Raw genomic sequence first — 16,628 nt, 5'->3', positions numbered from 1 at the left:
AGTATTTATTTAAGTATTTTAAATGGTCACAAGTTTGCCTCCATAGCACAATTGAAGAGAAATGTGTGTAATACAGCAAAATGGGGAGGAAGGGGTATTTGGGTTTTTCCCCTACAGACTAACACTTAAAGACATAAGAGGTCAGTGATAGGATATGCTGAACATTCTCATCAGCACTTGAAAACTACACTCCCCTCCTAATCCTCCAAGTAACACATTTCAACAGCCACTTTCAACTCAGAATCACTCAGTTAGTGCATATCCTTTGCCCAAACACATGGCTGTCAGCCATTTATTGGCTCTCTTCTAACCCCTTGTTCTCTATCATCATTTATTTTTAAAGTTGTGTAACTATGTCCATTCACTTGCTTTACCAATATAAACAGACTGAATCAAAAACACACAAGAGATTACTTAAAAGTCTTCCTCAAGCATGTCAGAGATTTTGCTGTTGTAATCTATATTCAGAGTGGTTTGTATTACAGAACAGGCCATACAATGTAAAACAAAATCAAAAACAAACAAACAACCACCACCCCAGGGCTAAATCACAGTGTGACTGGGCAAGTTACCTTCTTCTTTAGTCTCAGTTTCCTTATCAGCACAATGGGAATAATTACAGAACCTTAGGGTTGCTGTAAGAATTAAATGAAATAGTACTCTAAAGGTCTTGTTGTTAACTACCAATCTTACTATATCATTTCATTAGGAGAGGTATGGTTAAGGGGGGTTTAATAATAGGCTTTTAGGACAGCTGACTAAAGGGTAACAGGATGGTTCTGATCTTTCCTGAAAAAAAAGGAAGAGCAGCTACAGTCTCATCCCTTATTTCTCCCTGGACAAACACATCAAGTATCGTGTATACATGATAAGCATAATCAAGTAAGTTATAATACCAATAACAATAATATCAAAACTATAAAGGATCCAATAACAATAATATCAAAACTATAAAATATACATAAAGTGTTAAGAATCTCTGATAAAATAGAGTATCTATGAAACAGAGCATTTAAAAGTAGTGTCCCATTCATGGGTTAGTACATCAACATTCATCATACTGTTTTGTTCTATTGATCCCTGCAGTAGTTCCAGAACATATGAATTAATATACTGGATTACAAAATCAAAAGTATTTTTTTACACAGTGATTTCACACTCTAAGCCATATAACTTTGCTCAACTTAGATTTCATATCCTAAAGTATTTTAGTGGATTTTCACAAACTTTATGTTTGTGCTTAATGAGATGTCTTCCTTCATTCTGTCCTTCTGCAAAAGTAACGTCAACACAATTGGAAGGATTCAAAGAAGAAATAAAGCATTTGTTTCCTAACTGCACCACTTTCAAGAAGGCTGAAACGGAGACATATTTGTCTCCACCTTTTTTTTTTTTGAGCAGGTAAGGAACTGGTTAGGAAAGTAAATATTCTAGTGCATAACTGTCATATGTGTGAGGACTATTTTATAATGTTAAGAAATAAGGAAAACTTTCAAGAAAAAACATATATAAAAAGAGTTAGCTATATGCACAGCTATGTTTTTGGACCTGCACTTGTAATTTATTATCAGAATTTTTATTTTAAGCTATAGTATTTATAAAATATTAACATTTATAAAATATTTATCAAAAATCAATTTTAAACTTATCTTCTTACATTAACATCAATAAAATATTTATCATATACTAATTTAAAAACCTATCTTGTTATTAGTCAAACAAGGCTAACAAACTGAGGGTCAGGACTAAGAATTCCACAAACCTCAGCTTTCCACAGAAAAAGCACTTTAAAGTTCCCTGTGGGTAGAATATAAGAAGTAGTAAAAGAATTATTCCAATTGATCTTAATTGGAATAAGTTCAAAAAGACTCCCAAATTATTTGGACTTTATAGATCATGAAACACCCTGATATCCTTACATTGTTATAAATTGCTATATCTCTAAAAATAACACACATTAAGGTCCTTACTGCACATTAAGCACCCAAATGTATAGAACAATGAATACTGAAATATTCCGTCATTTAGAACTATGATGATATAATAAATCCTATAACTTATAAAACTGGAACTTACCTTAAAAAGTGTCACAGTGATTTCAATGTTTTCAGGAACAGGCCACACTACAACACCACGGTATGGATTTTTTATTCCAGGCTGCCAGCTATGAGCCTACCAGAATAAAAATAATGGCTTCAATTTGAAGTACAGGAAATGCAATGTTAATAATTTACAAAAATATATTGACCTTATTTAACTATCCATTAGATCTGTCTCCCTAAAACAAAAATGATTAGTCAAATAAAACTTTTCAAGCATTAAACTTGGGCTATGACGGTTATATCACATGGTAGCTACAGATTACTATCTGTAAACAAACCTTTACCCTCTCCCACGCACACATACACACACACACACACACACACACACACACAAGAAGATGCAAAAATGAGGTGCCTCATATTTTCAAAAGCTATTTAGCATTGAATAAAAACCTTATTAGGAGAAACATTTTTAAAATTACTTGGTGATTTAGGAACTTAAGGGCAAATTCATTCTTTAAAAGGAAAAATTAATTGTATAGTCTGCATTTAAGATCATTTCCCACTAAACCATAATGTTTATTTGGGTCAAGTAAAGAAGAAAGCAGTTTGTACAGTTAATGTTTCTAGTGCCTATAATTTTAAAGATTTTCCTTGTAAATATTGATTATCAAGGCTCCCTAAGGAACCCCCTGAAATGTGGGGGTCACCACTCTAGGTCTTCCGTTGTGGTGGTGTTTCCAGCCAAAGCTAATGCATAATGGTATACCAAGACAGCTCAACTAAATCTTCATCTCATCTTCATCTCTCATGTCCGTGGACATGCTATGAAGGTGGTAATAAAAGCTGACACTTAAGAAGTACTTTCTATATGTCAGTCCATATTTGGAATTTACTTATGTTTAACTCATTCAATCTGCATAAGAACCCTATGAGGTAGCTACTATTCATTCATTCATTCACTCATTCACTCACTCAATTGATACTATCTGCCAAGCATTGTCTAGGAACTGTAGTAAAAAAAAAAAAAAAATCTGCCTTAGTGGAGTTTTCAGAATCATAGGAAGAGACAGACAAACAAAATAATTAAGTAAAACAGACAGCATGTTAGGTAGAGAGAAACGCTGTGGAGAAAAATGAAAGTAGGGAAGAAGGATAGAAGGGGCAAGAGAAAGTAACAATTTTCAACAGGTTAAGCAGAGAAAAGTGTCAATGAGCAGGTGACGAGAGAAGACTGTAAGGAGTTGAATCAGATATTATAAAACATGGGAAGAGCTTTCTAGGGAGATGGACCAGCAACTGGAAAGGTGCTGAGGCAGTTAGATAACAACAATGCCAATGTGGCTGGAGCAGAGTGGTCAAAACGAAGAGCAGCAGGAGATAAGACTAGAGAAATCACGGAGGGCCCAATCATATGAAGCTCTGGCAACCCATTCCGAAGATTCTGGCTTGTAATTTGAGTGAGATGGGAAGCCACTGGAGGATTTTAAGCAGAGGAATGATGAAGTTATGTTTTTTGACTCTAGCAAATGTATTTAGACTAGGCTTCAGATGTAAGAGAGGAAACAGGGAGACCAGTAAGCTACTGCAATAATCCTGTGGAGAGCTAATGGTGACTTGGCTTGGGGTGGTAGAAAAGTGGTACAAAGTAGTCAGATTCCATGTATTTTTTCATAGTTTCAAGATAGAATCAATAAGGTTTTCTGTCTGATTGTATGAAAGAAAGTAGCCAAGGCTGATTCTAAGGCTTTCGCCCTTGAGCAAGTACATAAAAGGAATTGCTATTAACAGATATGAGGCAAAACTGCTGAAGGATCAAGTTTGGAAAATAAGATTGGGAACTCAGCTTTATACACATTACATCTAAGTTGCCTTTTAGATATTCAAGTGTAGGTGTTTAAATAGGCAGCTGGATGTATGTGCCGGGAGTTATAAATTTGGGAATCATCAGCACGCAGGTGATACTTAAAACTTGGATGTGATCCCAAGGGAGTGAAGAGAGAAAGAAAGAGAGAAAGAAAGAGAGAGAGAGATAAAGGCTTAAGAACTGAACCTTGGAGCACAACAATAACAGGTCCAGGAAATGAGGAGGAATCAGCGAAGAAGGGTCAATAAAGCAGAAAGAAAAGCAGAGGCATGTGGTATTCTGAAACTCTAGTGGAGAAAATGTTTTAAGGAGAAAGGAACAATCATCTGTCCCAAATCTTGGTGACAGGTCAAATAGGATGAGGTCTGGAAAATGACCCCTGGATTTAACAAAGCAGAAGCCATTACTGACCTACAAGAGCAGTTTCAGTAGAGTGACAAGGGTAAACACCTGACTGGATTAGCATGAATTCAAGAAAGAACAGGAAGAAAGAAACTAAGCTAGCAAGTACATTCAACTCCTCTGAGGTGTTTTGCTGAAAGAGAAAGAGAGAAATAGGTTGGTGCTAGTGGGAGAAATAGTGTCAGAAGAGAATTTTTTAAATAAGAGAAAAATATTTTTAGGCTGATGAGAAATATCCAGTTAAGAGGGAAAATTTAATGATGCAGAAGAGAAATAATTGCTAGAGTAATGTCCTTAACAGTACAAAAGGAGACAGATTGGCCTTTGCTCGGAGCACAGACGATTCTTCCATAATAGGAAAGGAGCTAAAGTATATGAGTGCAGGTGCATGTCAGGGAGCAGATTTAACACACAAAGAAACTGAGGCACAGACTGGCCCAAGATCACACAGCAAGTAAGGGGCAAAAGTTGGATTTGAACCCAGGAAGTGGAACCGAGAAGGGATCAAGATCATGGAAACTTATGTCCGTGCAAATCTTATCATATCTTATTAGTTAAAATACCAGCAGAATATTGTAAGTTAACTATACTTCAATAAAAGATAAAATACCAGCACAAGATATAGATTTAGCAGCACTAAACTACTCCCACTCCAGCTAAACTGTCAATAACTTCCTCTCTATTCTCTCTTCATTGCCCCCAGATCACAAAACTTCAGGTGAGGAAAGGGAAGTAGAGACTCACAAGAGACTTAGCACACCATAGCCAAAGGTAAAGAACTGAGTTTTGCTGATTAAAAAACATCTCCAGGGATTCCTCTGTTCCCCTGCCTATTTCTATGCCTGTTGACAGTCCTAGAACAAAAACTCCACAAAGTAAACAATATCCATTTTGAAAAGTAAATTGCTGCCCATCTTAGGAAGTGTTTTATCAAAACTCTACATAGACTACATATTTAATTCTGAAGATTTATGACAACTCTAATTCTCATGTATTGTCATGGTAGATCAAGCAATTTCTCTGGTCTCTTCAAACTTCCCATAATTATATTTTCATAGTCTCCCGATACATTTAAAAAAAAAAAAGACGATAATAACTGAACTTTACTTATTAGCCATGGCAGAAAAGATAGAGTTTTTGTAAAATTCTGAATGAAAAAAAAGACCATCAAAGAATTTTAGGCCTGAAAATATCTTTAGGAGATCTAAACCAGGTCCAGATAAGGAAATTGAAGCAATTAAAGAGTAAATGGCTTGCCTGAAGCCATACTAATAATCAGTAGGAGAACCAGCTCCATGATTTTCAAGTTCAGAGTTCTTCACCCAACCGACATCATAACAAACTCTATTTCTGATTCACACAGTAGTCAAGAAAATAGTCTTCTATCCCGAAGGTCTTAACATTTATGTATATGACACAGAGGTCAAGAGTGGGAAAAGCAAGGAATGTGGAGACCAACTAACAACTGGGCAGGGTTAGAAGATGGTGATACCACGCAATTTCCTCACGTATCCTAATGCTGATCCTCTAAATGACCTCTTTAAATTCTCAGTCTTGGATCAGGGAATGGTAACTAGACCAATAAACAAACAAAAATACAATCTGCTTAATGAATTAAAATATTTTTTTTCTTTCTTTCTTTTTTCTTTTTTTTTTTTTTGCGTTACGCAGGCCTCTCACTGTTGTGGCCTCTCCCGTTGCGGAGCACAGGCTCTGGACGCGCAGGCTCAGCGGCCATGGCTCACAGGCCTAGCTGCTCCACAGCATGTGGGATCTTCCCGGACCAGGGCACGAACCCGTGTCCCCTGCATCGGCAGGTGGACTCTCAACCAGTGCGCCACCAGGGAAGCCCTCTTTCTTTTTTTAATAAAAAGAGATGGAAAGGTGCTAGTTCCCAAGCTGCTAGTATGCTGCCATTTTCTGACCATTCTATCCAGCATCTCTTCCCAGCAACAGAAAAGGTCAAACTAAGACAGAGTTCTGGCTTTCTGATAGTCTTTTTAGGGACTGTACACCTAGCTAAGTTAGGACAGTGTAACAATATCAATTAGTCCAGCTGAGTATCTGGCAATGCCAGCTTTATAATGTTAGCTAATTATTATATACTAGGCAGAAAACAGAATCAGTAAATTTTGCTGGAGAGGAAACTATGGATGTATATAGCAGCAAACATGAAGAAAAAAAAAAAAGTGTTCCTAGTCAGAAGAGCTTACTACAACTTCTACCTCAAACAGAATTAAAGAACCTGAAGCTAGAAAAAGAATGAAAAGTCTAATACAGGTAACTAAAAATAGCTGCGGTATTAAACATCTAACTGTACAAATCAACTGAGACGGGAATTTAGGTTCTTAAGAACTTTATTTTTTAAAAAGCACCTCATATTGGCACTCATCAGCACTACAAGAACCCTGATCAGTTTTTATTCAGAGTAACAGAAAGGATTTCCCTAGAAAATAGTTTGGTACAAAACACATACAGCTATTTAGCGAGCTCCTTAGTAGAGTCAGGAAAGGCAGGTTATTTAATCATTTGCCAGCATCCTAGTACAGTTAATGGCAGAAAGGATGAAGCCACATTATCCAGTTCCACTCATATTTTTTTTCACTTTTTTTTTTTTTTTTTTTTTTTTTTTCTTTTTGCGGTATGTGGGCCTCTCACTGTTGTGGCCTCTCCCGTTGCGGAGCACAGGCTCCGGATGCGCAGGCCCAGCGGCCATGGCTCACGGGCCCAGCCGCTCCGCGGCATATGGGATCCTCCCAGACCGGGGCACGAACCCGTATCCCCTGCATCGGCAGGCGGACTCTCAACCACTGCGCCACCAGGGAGGCCCTTTTTTCACTTTTTAATCATATCACAGATCCTTTAGCAAAGGCAGACCTAAGGAAAAGGTCACATTTCTCAATTTTGAGTAATGACTCTATAAAATGCCTTATTTTCAAATTATTTCATATCGTATCTTACCTAAAAGACTTGTACCTAATATGGAACTAAACACACAGTAAATATTCACTTGTTACTTCTGATTCCTACAGAATCAAAATATTTCACTGAAAATTTATAACTGTCATTTAGTTTTTAAATTGATGATTTTCAATTTATAAAACTGCATCTAGGGGCTTCCCTGGTGGCGCAGTGGTTGAGAATCCGCCTGCCAATGCAGGGGACACGGGTTCGAGCCCTGGTCTGGGAAGATCCCACATGCCGCGGAGCAACTAAGCCCGTGCGCCACAACTACTGAGCCTGCGCGTCTGGAGCCTGTGCTCTGCAACAAGAGAGGCCGCGACAGTGAGAGGCCCACACACCGCAATGAAGAGTGGCCCCCATTCGCCGCAACTAGAGAAAGCCCTCGCACAGAAACGAAGACTCAACACAGCCGAAAATAAAATAAATTAATTAATTAAAAAAAAAAAAACTGCATCTACCCATAGGTTTAAGATGTCACATATAAATTTACCTTAGAGCTGTCCACATCATGGTCATAAGTCAAAGCTCTACAACTATACCCACCCCTTCATGATACCACAGCACATTGATAAAGGCTACAGCACAACCACAGAGCAGGGAAGTAGAGGTGGTAATGCCATCCAAAAGCTGGTGAGGACTTTCAAGCTCTTGTTTCCCTTTGGAACTCTCCCATCTCTCTGTGAGTTTAAATTTAGAAAACTAGATTTAAGGCAACAGACTACTCTGCCATAATTCTTCTTGTCTATCACAATCTCCCTGCTTACTATTGTCAAACACTGTACTGAAAAATAATTTACTTAAGCATATACAAATCAACTGCAGCCTGAAAAAAATCTCTGTTATAAATGCCATGACTTGAGGATAAGAGGTGGGGAAGCTGCATATTGGGATAATTACTCATGGTTATTATTTTCTTGATAAAAAATGATTCAGCAATGAGTTCTTTATATATTTAACTAGAAAAATAGACATGTACCCAAAGAAAGTGAGCAATAAACTGAAAACTAAACTTTAAATTAAATAAGGCAATGTGCTTTATTATTTTACTGTCTAATCTGTTATCCAGGTGTCAGTTATAAATTTCAATCCACCAATATAAAAAAGGTAGATAATCAACTGTACTTCAATAAAATAATTTTTTAAAAAGGTAGATATACTCAGAATCAGGCAAGATAAATAATAACTTATACAGATAACCAAAGAAAATTAATTACTGTGTAGTTCAAACTCTTGCCAGAAACACAGTTAAAGTAAAAACTAGACTATTTTCTGGCCAATGGTTGCAGAAATCTGTTTTCCCCCTAAGTGATTTCAATGGGACTTACCAAGCAAATATTTCAAAGAAAAAATGTCAGAAAACAGAAGAGTCTTTCAGAAGAAAACAATGGTTCTAGTCTGTGGATTTAACATAAGTGATAGCTAATTTTAAAAAATAATAGCTGGGGACAGTTTTTTTTTTTTTTAATTCCAAAATGCCATGGATCTCAAGCTTCTCAAGATTAAAAAAAAAAAGTTATTTGTTTAATTTTCACAACAATATCATTATCATTTATTTCATAGCTTCTGGAACTGATTTTTATGTCCTTATTTAGCTGTTGTGAACAATTTACAGAACAGCATTTCACATATACATGAACATATTATGTATATGCTATAATAAACAACACATTGTAAGTTCTCATAAACTTTTCAAAAGTACACCTATAATGTTTCAAGAGAAAATACAATGATTCTAAAATATCCAGAAGGGATTTGAAATATTAAGAGCATCACAACTGGAAAATTAGTCCAATAAGAAATAGTTCCGGGCTTCCCTGGTGGCGCAGTGGTTGAGAGTCCGCCTGCCGATGCAGGGGACACGGGTTCGTGCCCCGGTCCGGGAAGATCCTACATGCCGTGGAGCGGCTGGGCCCGTGAGCCATGGCCGCTGAGCCTGCGCCATGGCCTCTGAGCATGCGCGTCCGGAGCCTCTCCGCAACGGGAGAGGCCACAACAGTGAGACGCCCACGTACCGCAAAAAAAAAAAAACAAAAAAAAAGAAATAGTTCCTTCTAGAAAATATTATATTTCGAGAAAAATCAACCTGTAGCCTATGTTTGTATTTCACCATCTGGATTCAATCAATATTTGATACAATATAAAATAGAATCTGGACCTAAAAGTTATTTGACTGACTTTCAAAAATGTAATTAAAAGTATACTTAATTTCAAATATGGGTATTCTGAATTAACCTTTAATCTAAAGTATTTCATTATGCTTCATAATGTTTTAAGAAAACAATTAGTATCTAGTTTCTAAAAGAGAGAAATCACTTTTTGTTGATAGCTAAAAACATTTAGGGTCGATTTCTAATGTTTATAGTTATATTCAGATTCTTCTATCATACTTAGTGGATGACCTAATATTGTTCCTTTTCACAAAAGCTTAAGACCCACTGAGCAAAACTGACAGAAGACCCTAAGTCTATTTTTAGAACCCCTTCTCGTAAATAGATAAGAAAATATTACATGTCCAAAATATAATGCCCCCAAACTACAAACGTATGCTTTGAAGAAAATGCTATTCATGAGGTGAAGCAACTGGACCTTTCCTATATTGCTGGTGGGGGTATATTAAAAGTTCAAAATGTATGTACCCTATTACCCATTGATTCCATTCGAAGTTATTCGTCCAAGAGAAAACATTTGTCCCCCAATATACCTGAACAGTAATGTTTACAACAGATTTATTCACAATAGTTGAATACTCAGAATATTCACTGGAAACAAATCAAATGTTCATCAACAGATGTATAAAAAATCAAACTGCAGTATATGCACATGATGGAATACTGCTCAGCAATGAAAAAAGTTAACTACCAATATTCACAATACCATGAATAAATCTCGAAAACATGCTGTACAAAAGAAACCAGACATAAAAAGTACTTTTGCATGATTCTATTTATGTGAAATTTAAGAACAGGCAAAAATAGCCTACGGTGATAGAAAAATCGAAATAGTAGTTGCCTCTAAGGACTGGGAATTGACTGGAAGAGGACTCAAAGGAAAAAGGTGATGAAAATAGTCTATATCTTGATAGGGTGGTAATTATATAACTATATATTAATCAAAACTCATAAAATTGTGTAATTAAGATCTGTGACTTATACCGTATATAAATTTTAATTCAATAAAAATAAAATCTAAAAAGATGACCTTAAAATTTTTAATTCTGAAATTAAATTAAATTAAAATTTAATTTCAGTTAAAATGAATAAATTTTTCTTTACATAAGTCTACTTACGGAAAAACCAACATTCAATAAACATGCTTGTAGTTATTGTGTGCTTATTAAAATATACTCATACTTACTTGTCTATAGATTGGAATTTTTAGAATACCTAGAATTGTTACTGAACATTTTAAAATTCTGTTCTGGGCTTCCCTGGTGGCACAGTGGTTAAGAATCCACCTGCCAATGCAGGGGACAGGGGTTTGAGCCCTGCTCCGGGAAGATCCCACGTGCCGCAGAGCAACTAAGTCTGTGAGCCACAACTACTGAGCCCGTATGCCTAGAACCTGTGCTCTGCAACAAGAGAAGCCACCACAATGAGAAGCTCATGCACCGCAACGAAGGGTAGCCCCTGCTCGCCGCACCTAGAGAAAGCCCACGCGCAGCAACGAAGACCCAACACAGCCAAAAATTTTTTAAATTATAAATAAATAAATAAAATTCTGTTCCACTCCCCACAAAGCCATAAGCACAAAAAATTAAAACCTTTGAAAAATCCAACTCCTCTTCAGTAACCCAGCAATGGACTCAGATAACTCATCATTCCTTATGTGTGTCCTAACTTCATCCTCTTGGAATGTGAATAAAGTAATCCTAGGTATAATTTTGTAAGTGATATTTATTTAATCATTATTTCATGATATCCTAGCACAGAGAAGTTAAATAACTATTATGTTATTCAAGGATACCAAATCCAAAATCAAAACTCAGGTAACTGGCTCCTGCTTTAGGAACTGCAGTAACAAGATTACATACAGCACCTGATCAATCATTTTAGTACATTAGATAATAAGAAATAACCCAAAATATCAAGTAATATTTTAAAATATTCTTCACTGGGACCAGAGAAGCTGAATAATTTGACCAAAAGTCAAATTCAACATTGGGGTAAGAAATTTAGAAAACAGACAAACCTTGGAAGACTTCCTTCGGCTTCTTCTCGTCCAAACTACCACCAGTTTATCTGGTTGCCTGCCAAACAAGAAAAAGATTACGTATAATTTATCTTAAATCAAATAATAAAATTTAGTTCTAGCGCCTTTAAAAGAACAAAAAATCATCTGCTTTAGATTACATAGAACCGCTGCACTTACAATAAAGCTCTATAAATTATTCATATATAGATGTTGAATACAGATATGATCTAATTTAAATGACTAATATTTCATCCACATGTTTTTCTAAAAATACTTTACCAAGTAAATTCATTGGGACAAACCAAGTAAAATAAAATACTTAGACTATTTTAAAAAGAAAAGCAGGGGCTTCTCTGGTGGCACATTGGTTGAGAGTCCGCCTGCCGATGCAGGGGACATGGATTTGTGCCCCAGTCCGGGAGCGGCTGGGCCCGTGAGCCATGGCCGCTGAGCCTGCGCATCCGGAGCCTGTGCTCCGCAACGGGAGAGGCCACAGCAGTGAGAGGCCCACATACCACAATAAAAAAAAAGAAAAGAAAAGCATACATATATCTCCTTTAAAACAATACTATATTTCTAACACATTATCCACTTTAATTTAGAGAAAATAAGCATAAAAATGATACTTCCCAAATAACTTAAATCTGTGGTTTACACTACTCTTGCATCTCTGTATCTTATGACCAATGCTTATGGTTTTCAAAACCTTTTTATAATCAATCATCTCAACTATCTTCATAAAAACAATATAATACCAAAAAATAGGCAAGGTAAATTCTGGCAAAGTTACATAACTCATCAAAAGTTCTGGCAAAACCAAGACCAAATGAAATACAGGTCTTCTAATTCTCATACCTCTCTTCTTTATCTTCTGCCAACATAAAGTTAAAAACAAAACAAACTCACAGTTTCAGCTAATACAACTAAGTTCTCTTTAATGCTTAGGGAAAACATAAAAACTATGATTATCAGTTCTTTTACTTAGATTTTTATTTTTAAAAATCTTAGATAAAAGCTTTTTAACCAAGAAATGAATGATATTACTTATCTCAGTGACTTTCACCACTTTCTCTGTCTCCTTCATTTTACCCTGGTATCTTTCATTATCAGCAGATGACCCATCCTCCTATTTAACTACCTACCTACCTACTTACCTTCCTACCTACATACATATATTATAAAAGGTCACCAGCCATAAACTCCTGATTCAGTGATTTACCTAGAAACCTGTCCAAAGAGCGACAGTTGTCTAATGAAAAATATTACTGAGGAACTGACCCTGAATGTAGTACAGAGAAATAAAGTGATAATATTTTTAAAGAAGGTAAGAGACATAGAAGATAGATTGAGAAGTACACACACCTAATAGAAATTCTAGGGCTTCCCTGGTGGTGCAGTGGTTAAGAATTTGCCTGCCAATGCAGGGGACACGGGTTCAAGCCCTGGTCCGGGAAGATCCCACATGCCGCAGAGCAACTAATCCCGTGCGCCACAACCACTGAGCCTGCACTCTAGAGTCCATGTGCCACAACTACTGAAGCCCGCGTGCCTACAGCCTGTGCTCCGTAACAAGAGAAGCCACCGCAATGAGAAGACTGCTTACCACAATGAAAGAGTAGCCCCCACTCGCCGCAACTAGAGAAAGCCCGCGCCCAGCAACAAAGACCCAAAGCAGCCAAAAATAAATAAATAAACAAATAAATAAATAAATTTATTTATTAAAAAAAGAAAAAAGAAATTCTAGAAGTTTAGAATAGTGGGAATGGCAGAGGCAATACTAAGGAGAAAAGGCTAAGAATGTTCCAATAAAGATAAGAGTCCTTAGGTTGAAAATATATATTAACAAATAAACAGGATAAATAAAAAACTAATCTATATCTAAATACCTTGCAATCAAACTACAGAACAGCAAGAATAAAGAGAAAATTCATAAAAGAAAAGATAGGTTACCAGCAAAGGCATAATTATGATGACAGCAACTTCTTAGCAGCAACAGCGCCCAAAATACAATGAAGCTAATGATCTTCAAGTGCTAAGGGAAAATAGATGCCATCCTGGAGTTTCATATTGGCTAAACTACCATTTAAGAAATGGTTTTAGACCTAAAAGACTAAGAGTTTACAGTCTATATAACCCAGCTAAATACAGGAAGGAGGAGGATGCAAGAAGCAATATAAATGTGGTAAAGTGTTAATACTTGTTCATTTTCGGTGATAGGACCTGAAGAAAACAAGAGTAGACAAAAAACAAAAGTAAGGTTCCAATGAAACTATTTCATCAAGGCATCTTCTAATAAATAAATGCAGTGTGTTTCTGATGGTGATAGTAACCAGCATAGTATAAAAAAGAAAAATGGTGGTTCTCCACCCAAGACTAAACCAGTTCCCAAAGAGTGTCAGTCTTTGAAGACAACAATTGTAAAAACCAGTAGCTTGCTTTGGTGAATCTTTCCAGCGTGAGATGTTGGGAGCAGGAGCCAGATGCCAAAGTGCTATATTACAGATGAAATAGAAGAAAGTTTCTATGAAACATCAGAGTGTTCATCTAAGAATCTGAACCAATGGAGAAACAAACAAAACCTTGTTCAACACACAGAGAAGTAGAACAGGACAAATGACATGAAGATGGGGAGCAGTATAGCAACATGACAACAGAGCTGGGCAGAGGGTATGATCAATGATGGCAGCTTAACAGCAGAGGGACTGAGTAGCCAACCAGTGCAAGCTACCTTATTTGAAAGCATTGGTGGCTTGCTGGAACACTTTACCTAGATTACTACACTAACCTTTTTACTATGTTCTCACCTCCACATTTCCAGCCCAACCTCAACTCTTAATTATATTTCTGCAATACTTCTTTAGAAATGCTATAAAGATCTTACCGATTTTCCTTACTATCCTTACTGGGCTCTTATACTGAAGGTACTACAGACTGGCACTTGAAGGTTGAATTTCACAGATTTATTTGACCTAAATAGTACTCCATTTTAGTTTAAATTTAAACTTTAAAAAACATTTCTTACTTAAATGCCTTTAAACAAGGTCCATGCTATCCAGATTACTAGAGCCTCCAATGCTATCAACTGCTTCACATCTGACCAGCTTCACTCTTAAGATGATCTACTTAGTCCCTGTATGCATTTGACCCTGTGAGACCACAGCATGCAAGATAACATCCACATTCCTGAATGTGGTTTATAAGGCACTGCACCACCTGACTCTGATCTACTTTTCTAGATGCAAAACCTACAACTATCTCAAAGGCATCTTGCTTTCCAACCAACCCCTGAACACTTATTCAATTTCTTCACATCTTTGCATGTTACAAACTTTTTTTAAAACCTCCTCTTTTCTCTCCTTTTCTACCTGATAAACTCTTAATTCATCACTTCCTCTGTGAAAACCTGACCATTTCTCATTTCATTCCCACTTCATCCCACATCCTAAACCTCAGACAGAGTTATTAACTGCTCCTTCTAATGTATTTCCAGTAAAACCCTAGACACCTCTTTTTTAATATCCTATGCACCCTGTATTACATTATTTGTTATTATTTCTATCTCCTCCACTAGACTGTGCTCCTTTATCAACCATATCTTATTTATCTTTCTATTCCTAGTAACTAATAAGAATCTGGTACAAGATTGAGGCTCGATGTACATTCACTACTGAATGAACCTTAAATTTCATCCAGGAATTCCCAATTGGTTAATTATAATTGATGAGGTCCAACTAAAGCCAGTCGTTACATAATACATTCTCTCTGCAGCTCATTTGAGCTTTGCAAGCATCCTCACCTTGGCTGCACATTGGAATCTCCTGGGAAGGGAGAGTGCAAAGCAATCCCCACACCTCCCGACTTGGAACATTAGTGAGGTATTAGTTGTGATGGCAGTGAGGGTGTCTCCCCTCCATGATATTGTCCTAGTGCCACCTGCACAGTTGCCTCCACCTAACTTGGCCTCTCAGCATCTCCCTCCCCTCAACCCGTTCTGATCTTGTGTTTCAGAAAAGGGAAGCCACTTACTGTAAAAAATTAGGAAGGGTGGTCTCCTAACCTATATGCCTGAAGTTCCAAGTATGTAAATATAACATAAATTACTTATTTGAGAATGTCTCCAGAGATGAATAAACTTTTTTGTAATTCTGAGTCATGTCCAATTTTTATAATGTCTTCATTAGAAATCAGCCCACCTTTACATTATCAGGGACAAAGCAAGGCAGAATGTTCTAAAATAAAAAACTGTGCTGTTATTGTTCTCATAGAAGAACACCAATAACCACACAACTGGTTGACCACAATTAATATTTTAAGCATCCATGCTGTACTAGAAAAGAGCCATTAAATATTTACTTATGTGCTCACAAGAGGCCAGGGATAGAGCAATTGTGAGTTTTATCCAACTACCAAAGAACCTATATAACTTTCTATCAAAAAAGTCAAGACAACCTGATAGAGCCCAGATTTTAGAGAGTAAATCAGGTACTTAAGTACTTAAGTACAATCAGGTACTTAACATTTCTACCCCATTGCCTAAGTAACCAGGTAGCACTACACATACAGATATATAAACATACACACATATATTTATATACAGATATTTACATATATAAACATTTTATATACATACACATAAAATGTACACAGACACACTGCCTGAGTTCCACTGAAAAATCTGAGTTCTACCCAACTCCAGGCACAACCTGTGATAACTGTGGTTACTATTAGGAAATGAAATTACATGTCATTTAAAGAATATACTTTTCTGTATTTTCTACAATGAATTTATATTACTGTATGGTGGGGAATTATTTAAATGTGGAGGGGGAGTTATTTAAAATAAAATAGCACTTTTAAGTTTGGAATTACATATGAACAGACAGAATTAAACAATTAAATTTTTAAATTTCATTGTATTTACTTTTCTATTTTTAAACTTTTTATTTTACATTGGAGTATAGACAGTTAACAATGTTGTGATAGTTTCAGGTGCACAGCAAAGAGACTCAGCCATACATATACATGTATCCATTCTCCCCCAGACTCCCCTCCCATCCAGGCTGCCACATAACATTCAGCAAAGTTCCCTGTGCTATACAGTAGGTCCTTGTTGGTTATCCTTTTTAAATATAGTAGTGTGTATATGTCAGTCCCAAACTCCC

General features: G+C 36.5%; 1 protein-coding gene across 3 annotated transcripts in view; it reads right to left on the bottom strand.

Annotated features, from left to right (window-relative positions):
* The window catches only part of EHBP1 (EH domain binding protein 1), a 343,930-nt gene that overhangs the window by 274,496 nt on the left and 52,806 nt on the right, over positions 1-16,628 (bottom strand). For all 3 annotated transcript variants that reach the window (XM_060117415.1, XM_060117412.1, XM_060117414.1), the window contains exons 3-4: positions 11,464-11,521; positions 2,077-2,172 (exon numbers count right to left, since the gene is read on the bottom strand). In XM_060117415.1, coding sequence (XP_059973398.1) covers positions 2,077-2,172; positions 11,464-11,521 — 154 coding nt within the window. The remainder of the gene's footprint in view (positions 1-2,076; positions 2,173-11,463; positions 11,522-16,628) is intronic.

This window comes from Mesoplodon densirostris, chromosome 14, assembly GCF_025265405.1.
Source record: "Mesoplodon densirostris isolate mMesDen1 chromosome 14, mMesDen1 primary haplotype, whole genome shotgun sequence".
Lineage (NCBI taxonomy): Eukaryota > Metazoa > Chordata > Mammalia > Artiodactyla > Ziphiidae > Mesoplodon > Mesoplodon densirostris.
The sequence above is the reverse complement of the archived record's forward strand: the minus strand, read 5'-3'. Positions and strand labels throughout refer to the sequence as shown.